Here is an 18,982-nt window from a genome sequence, read left to right as displayed (position 1 = left end):
GAAGTTCCCAAGTCCCGGTTTGGCCAGAGATATAGTCAGTTTGACAAAAGAAACACTTACCTGAGAATCTGAAGTCAGCTAAGATGTGGGGAAAACTCAAGAATGCAAATACGGCCGTTCAGCAGCGTGATGAGAGGAGGCCGGGGCCGGTGCCCATGTGCTCCGCGTGAGCGCTGCCTAGCCACCGCACCCGCTGCTCGGGCAAGTCAGCACAGTGCACGCCCAGCAGAGGCTCGTACTCTGCTTCTTGGCAAGTCATTGCAATAGAGCCAAAAAGGGGGGAATTTCCACTGGCAAAGGACTTGTGTGAGGTCTAGGAGGGGTTGTGTTTAGATCCGTGCTGTTGCTGTCCCCAGTGCTGTGCSTGCAGAGAGCAACGAGTCCCTGGAGACTGTGGTCAAACTGAGGCCGCTGTCACTGGCCCAAGGGAAAGGATGGACGTGGGAGCTGAACGCCTGCTAGAGAGAACCAACGTGCAGCAGGCAGGGGCTGTGGGGAGAGAAGCCACGACCGGCTGAGAAGGGCAGAGCCGGAGGTGGATTTGCTCATCCCATGGGAGTCCTGGGGCTCAGGAGGAGCTGCAGAGGGAAGGGGCGAGGTGGCAAGGGTGCAGCAGCTCCCATCGCTGGGCACTGCTTTGCGCCTGCTGCTGGTCTTGGTGCCCTTCCACAGAGGTGTGCTCCTAGGGTTTGTCACGTTGTGCTCGGAAGTGTTCTGCACTCCCAAACCTTTGGAGACTGCTGAAAAACTCTGCCTTCACTGAGCTTTCAGTGTGGTGCCTGCGGGAAGAAGATGTCACTGCTTGGAAAGGCGTTTTGTAGACCCCAATGGGTGACATCATTTATGAGACAAATGAACCATATTAGCAGCTGCTGTTGTGGTCTGAAACGTCTTTTTTATGAAAACACYGTGTAATGCTAAATTCCTTCCCAGCAAGCCATGAGCTATACGAGCCATTCCCTTTTGTTTTTCTCTTCTGCAGATTATTCCTATTATAACAGCTTTGTTGCTGGTGTGAAAGCATATGAATAACATTTTAAAACTACAGTCCCAAATCTTAGATAGTTTCTTTAGATTGGCTTGCGCCAGTTTTCTGGATCTTGATTTTGCATTAGAAATGCTTATGAAACTCCAGAAAGATACAATTATATTGCGTTTTCTTGCTTCACTTACTTACCAATCCRTTTTTTCATGTTAGTATTTGAACAGAAACAAGAAGAAAGAAAGAACTTGTAACCATACAGTTAAGGATCAGTCAGTGCTTCCATTATAAACAGTTTGTCAGGATATTATGCAACTCAGCTGTAAAAATTTTCTCTGGACTGGAACTTGGGATCCAAGGTTTTGGCTCACTGGGCAGACTGGCCAGGTTTTTAGTTCAGTGGAGATGTGAGGGAGTATGTGCACATCCTGAAGTTTTAGTAGATGATAGAACTGTAACTGTTTTATTCCCACAGGGGCTGTCCCATTTCTTTGATAAATAGACTTATTGCAACCTGCCAAGAGAACCTAAGAAAATCATATAAAATAAAAGCCGTTTAGTTAGATAAGACTCAGTAGATTGAGCCAAGCCTTTTTTTTTTAAATAGCATGAGATATAAAGTATTACTATTAACTTTGTATTTCCAAGCTCAACATTTGACCAGTGTATTTATTAGGAGTTGCTGGTGTTTTTGAGTACGGASAAATCAGATGATTTTCTTTCCATCTTTTCTTTGCCTTGTCATCCCTCCCTTTGATTTGGCCTTTCTCTGTTCATTCTCTTCATCGATTTGGACAATACCAGAGACTCCGAAGTGAAAGGACTGTGACTGTAAAACGAGTGTGTTGCAGAAAGTTGGGACTCAATTTCTGTGTGGCCATTTCCTTTAAGATACATTTCCCATGATATCTCAGCAGCGCTCGAGGAAGAGGAAAATAACTTCAAGCTTGGTCCACTATTTCCTTTGGAMTAATGCCAGAGAAGAAATGGACAGAAACATAAGCAATTAAAGATGTTGATTCAAAAAGTCCCATTTGTTTCCCACTTTAGAGRCATGTAGTTATCATGATTTCATACCGCTAATTCCCATTGCCTATTTTAAGCTGAGACCAATCAAAACACTGCTGATGTGTCCAAGAAACATCCTGGCTTTGCAGCAGCCGAGGGGACTGGATGCCAGAAATGTAAGTCATGTTCTGGGGACTAACACGGCTTGCGGTGCGTAGCTATTTTCACCTAAGCCTGGTACTCAGATAACTGATAACTGGTCTCTCCAAATTTAGCTGATGCTATTGAGGAGAAGCCAGTCCAGCCTGCCCYCTTCCCAACTGAAGCTCAAGGGGCAGGAACACCTATGGGAGACGCTGCATTCGTGGCACCTTTCCAGCAGCTGCGCTGATAGTGGCTGCGTCTCTGCATGCCCTGCCCGTGTCCCGGCCACGGGCACCGAGCGTTAGGAATGGGAGGAAGATTTGGCTTTTTAATGCTCTCTATGTGTGCGTGCATGTATGTGTATGTGTGTATATATATATATATATATATATATACACACACGTATGCACATTTGTGTGTTTATGTAAACATATGTAAGCTCTGAGTTTTTAGGGATGGTCTCTTATCTATTAATTTTTAAACGCTTTTGCATAAACTCACTATGAATGTAGTGATTGCTTGAAAGAATTTGCCAAAAGAAGGAGGTTCTGCAATTTCAAAAACTTTTTAATAAATCTCCTTATGCAAATAGAGGCATTTAACAACCAGATACATTATGTTGATTGGCAGCAAACTAGTAATTTGCTGGATTTAGTGACAGTAAGATAAATTATTCTCTTGGCTTCTGCCTTCCCAACCAGAGAAGAAAATCACTATTTTTTATAGAATTTTGAAGGGAATACATAAAATATTTTACATTGCTTTAAACCTGATTTTTTTTTAAACCAGACTAATGTTTTATTAGGAAAAGGAAAACTGTATTGATTTTTCTGGTGCAATGTAATAATGGTGCAGTGACTTGCAATTAATTCTATGCATTCTGAATGGCCATATGGACCTCCAGGAAGTAAGTCCAGTGGGTAAAGTTAACTCCAGTGTGCAAGGTTAAGCACATGTAAGATCAGAGTCTCAATGTGAACTGAGAGGTGCTCCATAAATTGCTATTGTAAAATGTGCAGATAAGGCATAACTGTGCAAAGCTTAATGCTTCGCATAGCTGGGGATTAAAAAATCATATGCTTTCAACTGATGATTTACTTGCATCCAGTTCTGTAAGCGCCACTGTTAGCCACAGGCTTCTTAAGCCAGGGAACCTTTAGAAACATTTCATCAGTTTTTGTTCTGTTTCTTAAACTATGACTCTTCTGGGGAGAGGTTTATATTGGCTGAAGTAGCTAACTGCTCTCCATGAGAGAGAAGTAAAAAATAAAGTCATTCATGCAAGGAGATTGCATACTAGAGCCCATCTGCTTGCTACAGTGACTAATGCAAAGGTTGACACCACCTGACACTCCTTTATTTCTTTTCTTGGAGAGAGGTGAGAACCCAGGACCTTCCCGTGCCAACTGAGCTGATGTTGCTCTTCAGTTTGGCACCRATGCCCGGGGTCCAGGCACACACCTAGCAATTCTCTTTACTTTCACCGTTTTGTTGAGAGTGTCTGAGTTGAACTTGGAGATGTTTTTTGTCTAACAGGAAAGGAAGGGATTGATTAAATATTGAAATAAAAAGATACTGTTAAGAAGAAGAATGGACCAAGAAAAAAGGTACACTAATGTGTGCTCAAAGCAATCCAGATAATTTCCCGCTGAGAAAGCTGACCTCAGCTTCTCTCGGAGACAGGAGACAGATGGATAAGTGTATGCTGTGTTAGTCACCACAGAAACAGGGAGAATACTTGATTCTCCACTCAAGAAACTTTTACTGGCTTGCAGGGTRCATTTTACTGTTACGGCTCTCAGTTTGTCCCTTGCAACTAATTATTCTTGAACAGATGGAGCAGAGCAGGCTGGCCTGCATCTGATGGGAAATATAAATAAATAAAGAACCTTCTCCTGGTAGGATCTACCAGCCATAACACGCTAGGAGGGGCTGCCTGGCAGRTAACTGGGCAAGCAATCAAGGAGACGCACCAAAGGGCTGACAGTTGCTGCCTGATATAAAAAGTAGAGATGCCGAAGGAAGATCTGCAAGTCTTTTCTTGAAAAATTAACTCACAGATGATTTAAGCCCATAGGAACACACTGGCTCTTGTTTTGGCGTCTGCAGCCGTTGTTTCAAAGAACTGCTGAAAACAGCAGTGGAATGTTTTACTGCAAGAGGCTTAAGCTTCCTCTCCTGGAAATTGCACTTGTTTTGGAGTGTCCGGTTTGCCAAAAGAATAGGCGAGACTGCAAGAAGTCATCTTCTCTTCCACTAAGAAAGCAATTTGCATTTATCCCGTTTTTTTTTTTTTCATTACAAAAAAAAAAAGCTGTAATATTTTTATATTTTAAATGAAAACCTCTGTTTATGATGGGAATAATGGTTGGAATTGGCTCTTTTCCACCTCATTATGTAGTTAATGTAGTAGCAACAGAAAGGGAAGGCTCTAGCTTCCTTTATTACACTGGAGATCACTCCATCTCTGGTTTTCTGTCCTCACATTCTCTCCATTTCCATAGGTCTGCACAGAGTAAGATTCAATTCTGGATCATTTCCTTTTATGTAGGCTCCTCTCTTTTCATTCCCAAACAAAAAGGCAGAGCTGCTGATGACTCACTTCACACAAGCCCTCGTCTCTTAGTAGCTCTACCTCAGCYTCCCGACAATCAGCACATGACCGGCTTCTCCAGTAAAAATCAATGCTGTGCTTTCCTTTACGCAGCAAAGTCAATAACACTTTTCCATGTTTGCTTTCCACTTYGGGGACCAGTCACGGTGTCACATAGATGGTTTATTAGTGGTTGTTGCAAACCCACATCCCCCTGCTCCTGGCTAAAAAAAGGGAAAAGAGATTGGAAAACACAACATCACGTCTCCTCCTCTCCTCTGCTGAAGCCAAGCACTGGACATTTCCTTATGAACACACACTACGTGGCTCTTAAAACCGGCTCAGTGGTTCATGGGCGACTTATACATGAGGGATGCAGAACCCTAGAAAAAGGATGTTTAAACAAGCACAGATCAAGGACTGTCACATCTCATCTTCTCACGAGCACAGCTGAAATTTGTATCGACAAGCTGATGTTCCTCCAGCTTCCCCTGCATCTCTCTCAGGGTCCCATTGCCACCCAGTCCCCAACGACTCACAAACTGTTCAAACAAAACGCTACAGAGCTGTAAGTAAATAGTCCCTGAAGGGTGCAGCACTGAACTTAACATTGAAGAAGGCAAAGAAGGACGTATTAGCATTTTGCATTTCTTCCATGCTTTGCTGAATTATCTCTTGTTCTGTCAAACAGCTAAGAAGAATCTGCCTATACAGCTCTGGAGCAAGATTGTTAGAATTGGCTTCGTGGTAACTCATCTACTTCATGGGTTTTGACTTTGAATATTTGAAGTCATGAGAGAGAACAAATAGCTGAAACCTAATTTCTATTCTGTTTCCCTCTCCTTGTCCAACCAAATCAGTAACAAAATAAATTGCAATGAATGAGTCAGTCATTAAGCAAATTAAGAAATCAGTAAGCTGTGTCTTGTCATCGTTTTACTAATGATTCTAAGTTCAGCATTATTAATGATTATCCATCACTTTTAAATTTGTCTTCCTGATCGCTAACTACTCTATGCTTAAGAAAGCTCTCCTGTAACATATCTTCTGATTTTGTTTTTGCTGGCAGCATGTATTTAGCCATATGCTCAGCTYGTGCTGTCTGCCAAATTCTTGAATTCCAGGGCTTGTTAAGCTGTGTAAAATGTTATTGTTGACTTGAATGTTAAGGGAAGTAAGTGACTGATTGCACTTGTTGTTGTGGCCATCTGTGCGCGTGAGCCAGAGCTCTTGTCCCGACAGTAACCGTTAACGCAGGCAGACTGCGACAGTCTAATGCAAAGTCAGTTGTTGTGCTAGAAATATTTTCCAGCACCCACACTTCATCAGTAGACTTTTATGGAAGTAGAAATAATACCAGAAAGGGCCAGAGTCTGTGATCCTTGAGAGGAAGAATTCTTGACTTCAGCTAAAAAATTTCCCTTATTAGAGACTGAAGAAATTGGTTGAACGGCATTAGCAGGTTCCTTTAACGAAAGGAGATGGTGGAGAGGGTATCATTATTGAAGCTACAAAGGCTCTTGAAAGAAATGTGTAGATACTGTATGGGTATAGGAAAGTTAGCAAGCTGCATATTTCAACCTCTGTAGAATGTCTGTACTGCTATATTAGAAATCAGGTAAAAGAAAAGGGAAAGCTTAACAGGTTGTGATTAGCTGCTCAGAGGTGGGACTGTCCCAGCTTGTTCTCTCGTGAATGTTTCATGGTATTTTGGTCAGTTTTGCTGTGAGATCTCCAGGAATATTGCAAGAGTTCTTTATTTAGTATCGATAACGTCTAAAATGCAAGATGGCTTTAATTTCATGCTGGTTTGCTGACCACGGTTATTGCAGCAATGTGTTTGCAGAGCTGTAGGAAGAACTGGGAAGGACTGGGCTGCAGCAGGGACACCACCATTGCCCCATCAAGTGGCTGCATGCAATGGCAGCGGGGGAATTTACCTTTAGCCTCCAAGATTTGGGCTTCTGCCACTTCCAGTGTAACGAACTTGGGAGSGTTAAATCCAGCAAGCCTATATGTGCATACTTAATTTGTAATTATACTCAGTCTGACTGAGTTTGAGATGATGGGCACAGTCTGACAGTTCATGACAGTTTGTCCCACTGCTTTTTTCTGGAGAGGTGAAAAAAATCCAGAAATTGTGCCTACAATTRAAATGTATTGTACCGCAGCTTCTCATACGGTATAATTTAACCATCTAATCATTTTGTCATCTGTCCAATTTTCTCTTCTAGCATTGCTTCAAAGGTCACTGCATCTGGTTAACACCAGATATCTTGAAACAGGACGGACACTGGGGAGCGTGGAGTAAGTTTGGCTCTTGTTCTCGCACCTGTGGCACAGGGGTGAAGTACAGGACGCGGCAGTGCGACAATCCGCAGTGAGTTTGCATAAACCCCGTGCTTGTCTAATGTGGAGTGAATGAATTGCGTGAATCGTTGCTAACTTACTGGTTAGCAGTGCAATAAGTACTAGTGCAATAAAGGCTGCTAAAGGACCTAGGTGGTGCTTGTGAAATCTGGCCTGTAGTATAAGCCATCAAAGTTTCTACTTTTGGACCTTAGCAAGTCGTGCATCATCTTTTTTTCTCAGTTTATCCATCCATTAGGCTGATCATGCCATTGCAAGGATCTTGAAAGTGCTATTACATTATTGCATAAAGCATAAGAGAAGTCTTAGGGTCTTGTATATGTATCTATGGTACTAGGTGAGTATGAAATAATGGCAATGATTTGCTGTAATTTTTTAAAAATTTTCATATACATTTTTCTGATTTTCATTTAACTGCCTTTTTGGATGTTTCAACTAGAGTGTCTTTGAAGACTGGATGCACTGATATTTTCAAACTGTTTTCATTCCAAGTTGAAACAAAGCTCCAGAGATCAAAACCTTTCCCACTTTTAATAATATTGAATTGTTTTGCTTTGATAATATATAAATGGTTCATCTAGATAATGTAGAGTGATTTAATTTCAGTAATGCTGGAACAATAATATATTTAATATAGATTGGTATGTACAAATGATTATTAAATATGTAATTATTGTTTTCGTATCTTATTGCTATGTCATAAAATGTCAAGATCATAACAGCAGGAAYTGAAACCATAGTCAGAATTAAATGCTTTTGCCAGACAGACAGAATTTTTAACATTGACTTTCTCACTTTGTGCTGATAAAGTGATTGAACTTGACTTTAGTGTTGAAAATCATCTTATAGTTGATAAAAAATACTGTTTTAGCGAGGCTGCATTTTCTGATGGAAAGCTGTTCTGTCAAGAAAARATGTACCCATTCTAATTTCAGCATTTATTACATTGGCAACATGAAARTGACCTTTATAATTGTGGACTCTGTTTTATTTGTAAAATCTCACATAAGAAAAAATTCACATAAGAAAGGCCCAATGTACTATTTAAAATGTTTTCTGTGTTTTCTGGAAGAAGGTGCAAACCCAGATATGACTCTTGAGCTCTGTGTTGCCAGATAACATAGTGCCAGCTTGGAAGGCACTTGTGTCTGGAGGAGGGAGCACTAATCTGTGCTCTATTTCTGGATTTGCTACTGGCTTAAGGGGTGAATGTGAATGAGTCCCTTCATCTGCTTGTGCTTTCCTTTCCTGGTCTGCACCAAGAAAATGGCTTTTCTCGCCTGTATCGAGTGCTTTGAGGTCCTACTTGCAGAAATTGCTCCATGAGAGCTAGACGGTAACAGCAGGTTTTTAAAACGATCTCATATTTTACCCCAGCTGTAATGATGTATAGTAAAGACTGAGAGAAACCTTTCCAAAATGCCTCCCAGACTATCTGTTTCAACAGAAAACAAATATCAGAGCAGTCATTAGACTAGATCAAGTCCTGATAAAATATGGGAAGGAAGTACCAGAAATACATGACTGGCTTCGTCTAGTGCCTGACTGGGATTTGAATTGTGCCTGAAAAGATGTAATAAATGCTTGATTCATACACGAATGGCATAACTAACTATCACTTTCTTTCCTCTCTCCAGCCCAGCCAACGGGGGCCGCACATGTGTGGGGCCAAGCTATGAGTTTCAGCTCTGCAACACTCAGGATTGTCCTAAGGACTTGGAGGATTTCAGAGAGGAGCAGTGCAGACAGTGGGATCCTTACTTTGAATATCAGAACACAAAACACCACTGGCTCCCCTATGAACACGTTGATGGTGAGTAGTCCCTCTTCCTGTCTTAAGTATGTTTTGGTGAGGTTAGTTCCAGCCTGGGAGCTCTGGGGCCTGGAGCTGGGTACTAATAATGTATCATATGGCCATGGGCACCATAAGCCAAGTTTCCTTTATCAGCAGGCACCAAAGAGCAAATGTGCATAAGGAGGGGGCTAGAGAACTGCAGACCAGTATGTCCCACTGTCATACTGGGAGACTAATAGAAAATGTTATGAAAAATAAAATCAGTAGATACATGTGTAAAAATTATACAAGACAGGATCAAATTATTTTTAGGAAAATCATGCTTCACAACTATTAGAGTTCTTTGAAGGGATCAGCGAGTATCTACATGTGAATGATCCAATTCATCTAATATACTTGGATTCTCAAAAAGCTTTGTACTCTGTTCCCCAATAAATGCTCTTAAACTGAGTTGTTGGGAGATGTCTGCGTCCTGTGAGTTGCCAGGCTGGGATGAGTGCCTTTGAGCATGTTTAGCAGTGATCTGGGAAAGGGAGCAAACAGGGAGGTGACAGAATTTGCTCTGAATACAAAATTATTCAGAGTAATAATAATAATAAAAAGGCCCAACCAGACAAGGATAAGCAGGAGGGTATAGATAGACTAGGACTTTTCAGCTTGGAAAAGTAATGATTTAGATTAAAAAGAGAGTTACAGAAATGAGAGTAGCATGAAACTGAATAGGGAACAATTTATTCACTGGTTTTCATAACACAAGCTTGGGAACATTAAATAACATTTTCAGGTGGCAGATTTAAAACAAATAAAAGGAAGTACTTTTCGACATAGCATATAATTAAACTGGAATTCATTGCCACAGGATATTTTAGATGCCAGAAGCTTAAAAAGTGATTTAGAGAAATTCTTGAAAGGTCTATAATCCATTCAGAGCTATTAAACACCAATATATAACCATGACTTAGGAAGTCCTTGAGTTGCATTTTACGAGAAATTTAGAGAATATAGTAGGGAAAGTAGCACAGTGTTTGTTCTGTTTTACATCCTTCTGCAAGCACTGTCGGGCACATCCTGTTACAGACAGGATATTGGGTTGGACGGGTGTTGGGTCTCAACCAGCATGGTCATTCTGATGTTCTGGACATCTTAGCAGAAAGCAAATTAGAACAGAATGCTTAGAACAAAAATGCTTATTTTATTCTTAACTTCTCTGCTTTAACTGTCAACAAAAGTGCAGCTAATGGATTTGGGACATGAAGACTACTGCCATTGCCATTGCCATGTTGTGTTGCAAAAGCACCGAGGAGAGCTTTTGACAAACAAAAGGACAGATGGCAATGATCTTGGATGACAAGCAGTGGGACTGCTCATCATTGTTAAATCTAACCGCTTAATTTGAGCGATGGGTCCTCCAGGACAGTATTGGCATGGAAAAGGGCAGGTAGCAGGTACCTGGGTACTGAGCTGTCCTCGGCCAGGCTCAGTTCTCGGGGAGGCGAAAGTTCACTTTGGGTGAATCGTGTTGCATTCCAGTGAGAGGACACTCTGCCAGAAGTCAATGGCAAATTCCTTATAATTAATTTGTCTGAATTTTTTCCTACACAGTTCTCAGGGTTGCCTTATTCTTTTCATTGTGTCTTGTGCAATCTGAGACTTTCAGAGGAGCAGCTTCATGGCTTCATTTCATGAAATAGCTTTCCTGGCCCAAGGAGAGGGGAAGAACACTGTGACCCACAGGCCTTTGCTTCTGGTTTAGCATTTGGAAATAGTCTGCTGCAAAGACCGCTGAAACGAATCAGATATTTTTCTATCAGCTTCAATGGCTTTTGGGTCACATATCAACTCACTGATGTCTGATCACTGGACACTGCTGGTTTTCCATGTAACTATGGTATAAACCACAGCCACCCTTGTGCGAGTTACATTTACCTATGTGGCATTATTAAAAGGAGCAGCTTTTGTGTGACGACAGGGCCAGAGGGAGGTTTATACTAAAAGTRTAATATATTTAAAGATGCCTTTTGTAAAGATAAGGCACATCAATGACTTACTTTGTGCGGATAATACAGTACTGACTCAAAAGTGACATAAATCCATATAGTTGACATGCAGCTCAGCTGCGCACATCTTTGTCAGTCTTTGGTGCGCCTCTGACATTGTGCCTGTGCTGGGAATGGGGAAGGGAGCGTTTCATCCCATGCCCGGAGAGGTGCCGTGGACCCGAGGTGCAGCCTGGCGTGTGCTCTCGCAGCTTCTGCTGGGCTCTCAGCCCTGTGCCGCGTGTCTGCCACGGCAGCGTGGAGGGTGACGTTGGCTGTTGGCTGCCGTCCTCCGAAAAAGGAGGAGGAAGTGGACAAGGGAGCGGGGAAGGGACAGGCAGATTGCTCACTTCCATGCTCCCTGCCCCCCTGCTGTGCCAGGCCCCAGGGAATAGAAAGAAAATCATTCTTTGCAGTTAACAGGATCCAGTTTAATGGAAATTGCAAATTTACTGTTCTCGGGGAGCAATGAGAAGGAACTGTCTCTCTAAAATAAAGCCCTTGTACAGAGGGGTCTTGTGCATAATCTAATGTTTTTAGTATRTACATATCTGAGATTGCAGATACAAGTCTGAGATTATTGTGATCTTAATATTTCTCTATTAAGAATCTGCACAAGAAAAGTAAGGTACCTGCTTTAATGGTCCAGACACTACATTTTTAGCATGACATATCTGCATTGTTCAGCAGCAGGAACAAAGGTCTCTGATGTACCAATACCCAGTGGCCATGAAGACATCAGCAGCAATAACGAGGAGTTTATTAAAAGAGGGCAGAAGCCATGGAACTGTATGGAATGAAGAATGCAAAGGGCCTGTGAAGATTTATTTTAATTAACCTGCTAAAATGGAAAGATCTTTTTTTTTCAAATGGTGGGAAAAATGCCCGAAATTTTAATCATGTTAAAATAGCAGGATCTTTATTTGTTCTATCTAACAGAAAGGCCATCTGCTGTTCACTGACAAGAAAGCATAGTGAATCTAATTATGGGACTGGAGAAAGCAAGAGATGTGGGTAAAGCAGAATACAGTGGTGGAATATAATTTTGTGCATCAAGTAATTAGTCCCTTCAGCTTTGTTATTTGTTCTTTGCTCCTTGGAACAGGTTAGGAGAAAGAGGTACATTTGTCTGGCTGTTTGTACGTGTGTTAGCAGTAAAAAATAGTTTTTTTCTGAGTCTCTTTGACATCTCATCTTTTTTATTGATTTAAGCCATCATAAATACAAGTACAACAGTGAGGGAGAATTACTTTCTTATTTAGGAGGAAATGATGTGGGCCAGTTGTCTCTGAAGACTTTTTCAAAGCCAGTTTCACTTACAATGTAGAACAGCTGCTTTTATTTGCAAAATTATTGTTACTTTTTCAGATTTAAGTAGAGTGTGGGAGAAATTGATGCAGAAACCTCCATCTCCCAGAGGCAGTCGAGTTTCAGGCTGCCAAAACCTCAGCCAGATTACATAATCCAGCGTGGGATTAAGTGGGGGCCCCAAAGGGAGTAAACAATCTGCTATTCGCCAGGACTGTCTCCTAATGATGACCCTTGGGTCCTTTCTGCTTCAGCGGTTTCCAGATGATCACATAACCTTTGAAAGGGGATAATCATCGATGATTTAGTGGGTACTGTGTTATGCTCTGTGATGTCTGAAAGAAAGAAGAGAGAGTTGATATTGTTTCCATTTAAAGTGCTGTTCGCAGAGTCAGCAAATAAACTGTAAGAGCTGAGCACACAGAATTTGGGTCATTTTATTTTCCAGCTAAAGAAAGGTGTCACCTGTATTGTGAATCCAAAGAAACGGGTGATATCGTGTACATGAAAAGGATGGTACATGATGGGACTCGCTGCTCCTACAAAGACCCTTACAGCATCTGCGTGCGGGGAGACTGCTTGGTAAGCGTCATAAATTTTGGTGGCTTGTTAGTATTGTGGAAACAATTAAAATGGTAGCTGGAGTGTTTCTCTCCAAGAATGAATATTTAAGTAAGCATAATAACACTCTGGGCATTCTGAGATTTCATTAGGATTATTGTCACAATATTATGCGTGATGTTCGCAGTTGCTCTCACATTGCATGTGACTCAATTCCAACAGCATCTACCTACACAAGTAATTCTTAATGCAATATTTTAAGATGAACTATTACCATTAGCTTTCAGTGGAAGCTTTTCCTGCATAAGGTTTAGAGGGGGTGGAACATACAATGAAATATGAACGTGCAGCAGCTTTCAAGGAAAGTGGTGTTAAGATATGGCCGATGTGCATTCTCTCCATATTTGATCAAGCTATTTTTAAAAAATCAATGACAGCTCCTCTAAGCTGGGATCTACCGCAGGTCATCTTTCAACAGAATTAGAGGCTCTGATTCAGCAAAGCACTTGTGAAGGTTCTTAACCTCTCACAGATGCTCTGATTCTCCTGGAATTTAAGCATCTGCTTTAAGATAAGCTCAGGCTTAAGAGCTTTTCCTTAACACTGCTGCTTTCCTTCAGTATGAGGACCACTTTGAAGCATAATATCAAAACACAATCACCTAATCGACAGTTATTAAAGGAACTGGAAATAAAAGTATTAAAATCTGTTTAGATGCTGCTCTTCCAGGAAAATGCTACAATTTGGGGGTTTTGTTTTGGGTTTTTTGCTAACTCAGAAATCTGGGTTTTAATATCTGAAGTAAAGGCTCATTTGAGTTGAAGCTTGGATAAGTAAGAATGACTGTTTTTTTCTTTTGTGCACAGAAAGTTGGGTGTGATAGGGTCATAGGTTCCACAAAGCAGGAAGATAAATGTGGTGTTTGTGGAGGAGATAATTCCCACTGCAAAGTGGTGAAAGGAACGTTTTCAAGAGTTCCAAAGAAACAAGGTCAGTACATTCAGTGTGCTTTGTCCTGAAGAATTCAGGGTATTTTGTTTGATCTCTTCTGATGTCTTCATTTTCATGAAAAGTATCCAAAAGTATCATGAAAATAATTTCCGGCATCGCTAATTCTAATAAACTCCCTGGACTTTACTTCAGGACATGGCTAGAGTCTGAAAGTATGAAAGTAAGACTTTTGCCCAGTAATCAAGTTTGTCTGCTGATATCAGGGCTTGCATGCGCATAGAGGAGGGCTCGCAGTGGTCCTGGTGGGGGGCTGTGCACTGATTTGGGCGGCTGAGGTCGCTGAGCTGCTCCGTCCGAGTCACTGGAATGCTGCAAGAATATTTCGTYGTCACTCGGGGTCAGACCCGAGCTTGCATGGTCTCTATGGGGGTCTGCGGTGTGGCACTCGAAGCACTTAGTAATGAGCCATTTTAGTCTGAAACTAAGTCAGACATGGATGAGAACGATGCTAGATTAGGATCAGCTTGCTTTCATATACTCTGGTTTTAGAAAATGAAATCTATTTAAAAGCCTAAGACAGACTCTTCCTGTTTGTGGCATACTAACCAGTTACTGTCTTTTTAAATACTGCAATAAAGGGCACATTAAGATGTTTGAAATTCCTGTTGGTGCAAGACACTTACTTATACAGGAGACAGACGCTACCAGCCATAATCTCGGTAAGTATGTGACAAGTAGGAAAAAAAAATTCAGTCGGAATATTTTTTTGGCTGTTTATTTTTGTCTCCGGAGCCTCGCAATGTGTTTGCGCATTTGTTTACCCATTATCCTCCCATGCCACATCCCTCCTTTCAGCGTGTTAAATTAGGAAACTTGCTGGGCAATTTGATTTCCCCGTGCTGTATTCCTCGGGGTCATAGCAAGAAGATCCCTGGATTGGCACGTGCACGTGCGAAAGCTGCTGGAAGAGGTGCTGAATTACACTGCGGGGTGCAACGCCGTTTGCGTTACGCTCCCGGGCGTCTCTCGCAAGGCGCTTCCCGTACTCGGTCGTCTCCCAGCTACGTGCAAGCGACGGTGGGAGCGTTGACGCCGTTGCAGATTCTGCCCCATTGCTGATCATATTGATGCAAGGCTGCCCAGTCCGTCACGCGGCTCGGAAAGTAATTGAAACCCGCTCCTCGCCGTGCCGCTTAATCAACGAGAAGCGGYGTCTACGAGGCCGTTAGTACGGGGRGYGGATTCACAGCAAACGGCCCGCGAATCCAATCGCGAGCTGTTCAGACGTCCCGTCAGCGGGCGCTTCCCTGTTGCCGTTCAGTGCAGCCTTCCCGTATCGATCGGGAGAGCGAGCGGCGCTCCCGTGCAGACAAGGTTCATTTTTGGTGTGGGGTAAGCGATACGCAGGGCTCCAGGTGGGTGCTGAGGGCAGTGGGGTGCTCAGCAAGCCCCTAGAGAGAGCAGGGGGTTAAAACCTGGGGGGGGGGGAAATAATAACCGGTCCCTGCCTCTTCTCGTGTCGAGGGCAAATTTCCATCTCAGGAGAAAACTGAGTCGTACTCCAAAGGCGGCTGAAGTGTCTCCTAGCGCAGGATGGGACGTCAGTTATGGTGGAAGCGGCGGGTCGCGMCGGGTGTGTAATGGCACAGCTCTGCAAAGCAGCAGCAGTTTCAGTAGGGCTGTGGCAGCGTTTCCCCGAGCCGAGGAACGAACGCGGTTTGCAGCCCCTCTCCGTCTCCCCAGCGGGACCCGACGTGGCTCGCCCCAGTAGCCCCTCTCTCGCCGGAGCCCCCCGAGCCACCGCGGGGCCTCCAGCCGCCTCTCAGCTCGCGTTGGAGTCGGCCAGGGGATTTGGAAGTCATTAGCTGGGAGCTGATGGAGAGACATGGTCGCCCGATGCGCCCGGGCCTCATTTCTGTGCCGAGACAGGCTATGAAAAAGGGGGGGGGGGAACACGATTGATGCCGTGGAGCCAAGCCAGAAAGCGCTAGCGGCTCAGTGCAGCACCTGGAAGAGCCCTTCCGACGCGGTGAGGGGGCAGAGGGAAGAGGCACGCTGCTGGGTTCGGCCCCCTCTGCCTTCTGCCCTGGGACAGGAACAGAGCAAAGCTTGGGATGAGAAGCGAACCTCTCCTATTCCCATTTCTTATGTCGTTTCTAGCAATTAAAAACCGTGAAACAGGAAAACTCATTTTAAGCGAAGACAACTACGTGCCGGACTCTAAAGTTTTCATTGACATGGGCGTGGAGTGGGAATATCGGAATGACGACGATAGAGAAACCGTGCAGACCATGGGGCCTTTGCGTAATGGCATAGTTATTCTGGTAAGTCAAATGAACTCCATCTTCCGAGGAACACAGAGTCATAATGTGCTAAAATGTATTTTAGATTCCTCTTGTGAATTGCAAGAAGACATCTGCTTCGGTTATAGGACAATAGAAGATGTATTTTAACTCCTTTCTCCTGATTCTTTGCTGTGTACAAGGACTGTTACAACTCAGGGTTGTGGGTTGAGCACCGACTTTCCTGCTCTTTTTCTGCAGATGACCTAGCAAGTGGTYGCTGTGTAAAGACTCTGCAACCTACTTATCCCATCCGAGATGTGAGCGTTAGTAAAAAGGAGTCAAAATGGTTCCTATCAGATAGATTTAATAACTCCTCCTCCCTCCCATGTTTTTAAAATGTATCCTGCAAAGTCAGATACCGGATCCTTGTGCTCCCAGGCTCATGCTGTTAGGGCACAGCCAGTTACAGAGTTCAAAAATCCTTCCAACTGTGTTAATTTTTCATTGCTAACAACAAATTAGACAAGAACAAGTAGGGCTGGAATGATTGAGAATCCCTCTGAAAGCAGCTTTAATCTGTTGATCTACAGCAGATGAGAATCAAAGCAGGAATAAAAATGATGTTTTCAAAGGACTGATATCTTACGATTTATGGCACTGAGTTATGTTTTCTTGCATGTGTCTTACTGCAGTGTGATCACGAAACCTCTTTCTGAATAGTTTATATCTTAAGTAACAAGTTTCATAGAATTACCAGGATTATCATAAGAATATTTGTGTTTTACCAGAAATAAAAGAYGTTCTCTTCACCTCTTTCAGTTAATCTGAACATTTGAATTTGCTTTTTCTTTTAGTGGAACTAACCATTATCAATTTAGTATAACATTTCCTTCCTTTATGATGGGATATGGAAAAAATTTAGTATTGTGAAGTCAGTCCAATGCTGGCAAGAAAAATCAGTCTAAATCAACAACAGTCTTTCTTAATATGCAGTTTAGAAACTCTGTGTCACAAGGCTAGAGATACTGTTTCAGCAGGGAAAAAAAAATGTGTTGAGTGCAGCTAAAAGGTTTAAACCCCTCCGGGGATTTTTTTTTTTTTTATCTGAGCCATGATGATTGCTGTTTCAAGTCATCTCACATAACTTCTGATATCAGTCTTTCAAATCTTTTTTTCCCTATGTCTGTTTTGCTTTCTAGGTGATTCCTCATGGGGGTGCCAAGATATCTTTGACTTACAAGTACATGATCCACGAGGATTCCTTGAATGTGGATAACAATAATGTTTTGGAAGAGGACTCAGTATCGTATGAATGGGCTCTGAAAAAATGGTCCCAGTGTTCAAAGCCTTGCGGAGGAGGTAAAAACAGAAGAGCAATGCATTTAAAACTGATTAAGGGAAAACTGAAAAAGTGAACATCATGTACCACAAAACATTAGCGAGACCAGGAGTGTAGGAAGGTTTTATGTAAGTTAAAAAAAAAAAAGATAAGTAAATAACATGTGGTGTTAAAAATCTGACTAAAATGGCTCTTTGGGCAGATCTGGTATGGCATTTTTCTGATTAATGTTTATGAAACTGAAAAGTTGTACAAATGTGCAAGATTTGGACAAGGGCCTCTGAACTACAACAGTGTCACCGTCAAGGCCCACCTGGGGTGGGCCCTTACTGCATCTTTTGCAACCTGCGATATGGACCTTGCTGCGTGAAAAAACCCTGCCTGTTTTGGGGGCCGCTTGCATACCCTGATGCGCCTTGCCGCTGTTCCCCAGAATGACGTGCAGGCTTTAGCCCCCTTAATGCGACCGGGCAGATTCACAGAACATTTTCGAAATCCTAGCAGTTGCTGCTGCTTTGATTATAGCCTGTAGTGAAAAATAAGGGGATGAGCAACTCTGGGTGCTGAATCCCCATGGATAAGCGTCCGTTCAGTGCCGTTTACAGGTCTTTGTGTAGGGTGTTCACCCGCAGCTCCAGCTGCGACCTTCAGCAGTGCATGTGCAGTTTGAAACCTGAGTCCTGTGTAAGACCCGTCTGGCCCGAAAATAAGGGGAGTTTCTTTCTTCAGGCTATCAATTCACAAAATACGGCTGCCGGAGGAAGGCAGACCACAAGATGGTTCATCGGAGCTACTGTGAGCTGATCCAAAAGCCGAAGCCCATTCGCAGAGTGTGCAACCTTCAGGAGTGCTCCCAGCCCATGTAAGCATTACTGCCACCAGCTTTGCTCTCAGGCAGCTGCGATCAGCGTTACCCGCTAGCACTTGTCAGCTGAAAGAAGGTGACTTAAGCTTAATCTCTGCTTTTGCACCTTGATGCATGGCTGCTGCCTGAATTTAGGGCTCTTAAGTACCTCTGTACATCATTAGTAACGTGAGGATGTGTTGCTACTAGTTACATTCTGCTTTTAGAAATACTATTCCAGGGACTGCTGGTTCCTATTACTTCTGACATAAGTTGGATTAGAAAAGAAGTGCTGTCTTGATCCAAGCATTTGTGTTCAGCCCATCTTGAGGTAATAAAAAATAGACATAAATTCAATTTATACCAGTCGATTTTACACAGTGTGAATTAACCACGTAAGAACAAATTTATGGAGTGCTCCATAAGAAAACCAGTGTCATACGTCCTGTCAAATCCAAATCCTCCTAGAATTCACAGCATGTTTTTGGAGATGTAAACACTGGGAAAAATATCTGGCCTGTTGGATTTCTCTGGCTGTCCTCGTACAGCGTGCTAAGCTGATGGTACCTGCATCTTTGATATACATAGTAAGTTATGGACATTTTTATTCATTTTACAGGTGCTTTTTTGACTGGCGGCAGATTAACCCTGTCACATGTAGGACTCACCTATTCCCCTGTTGCTGCTGCAACAAGAAAGGAATAGACTGAGCTCAGCTTTTCTCTCTGGGGACCAAGTCTAGATTCCAGGAAGCAAAGCAAATAAG

General features: G+C 42.7%; 1 protein-coding gene across 1 annotated transcript in view; it reads left to right on the top strand.

Moving 5' to 3' along the window:
- ADAMTS2 (ADAM metallopeptidase with thrombospondin type 1 motif 2) overlaps window positions 1-18,982 on the top strand; it is a 190,439-nt gene that overhangs the window by 161,866 nt on the left and 9,591 nt on the right. Inside the window, exons 11-18 of the mRNA XM_026063320.1 lie at window positions 6,962-7,107; window positions 8,735-8,910; window positions 12,685-12,818; window positions 13,664-13,787; window positions 14,387-14,467; window positions 15,909-16,072; window positions 17,233-17,392; window positions 18,102-18,234. Of these exons, the coding sequence (XP_025919105.1) occupies window positions 6,962-7,107; window positions 8,735-8,910; window positions 12,685-12,818; window positions 13,664-13,787; window positions 14,387-14,467; window positions 15,909-16,072; window positions 17,233-17,392; window positions 18,102-18,234 (1,118 nt within the window). The remainder of the gene's footprint in view (window positions 1-6,961; window positions 7,108-8,734; window positions 8,911-12,684; window positions 12,819-13,663; window positions 13,788-14,386; window positions 14,468-15,908; window positions 16,073-17,232; window positions 17,393-18,101; window positions 18,235-18,982) is intronic.

The sequence above is a fragment of the Apteryx rowi genome, unplaced genomic scaffold (genome assembly GCF_003343035.1).
Source record: "Apteryx rowi isolate R43461 unplaced genomic scaffold, aptRow1 scaffold_2, whole genome shotgun sequence".
NCBI classification, from domain to species: Eukaryota; Metazoa; Chordata; class Aves; order Apterygiformes; family Apterygidae; genus Apteryx; species Apteryx rowi.
Note: the sequence above shows the minus strand (reverse complement) of the source record. Positions and strands in the feature narration are given on the sequence as shown.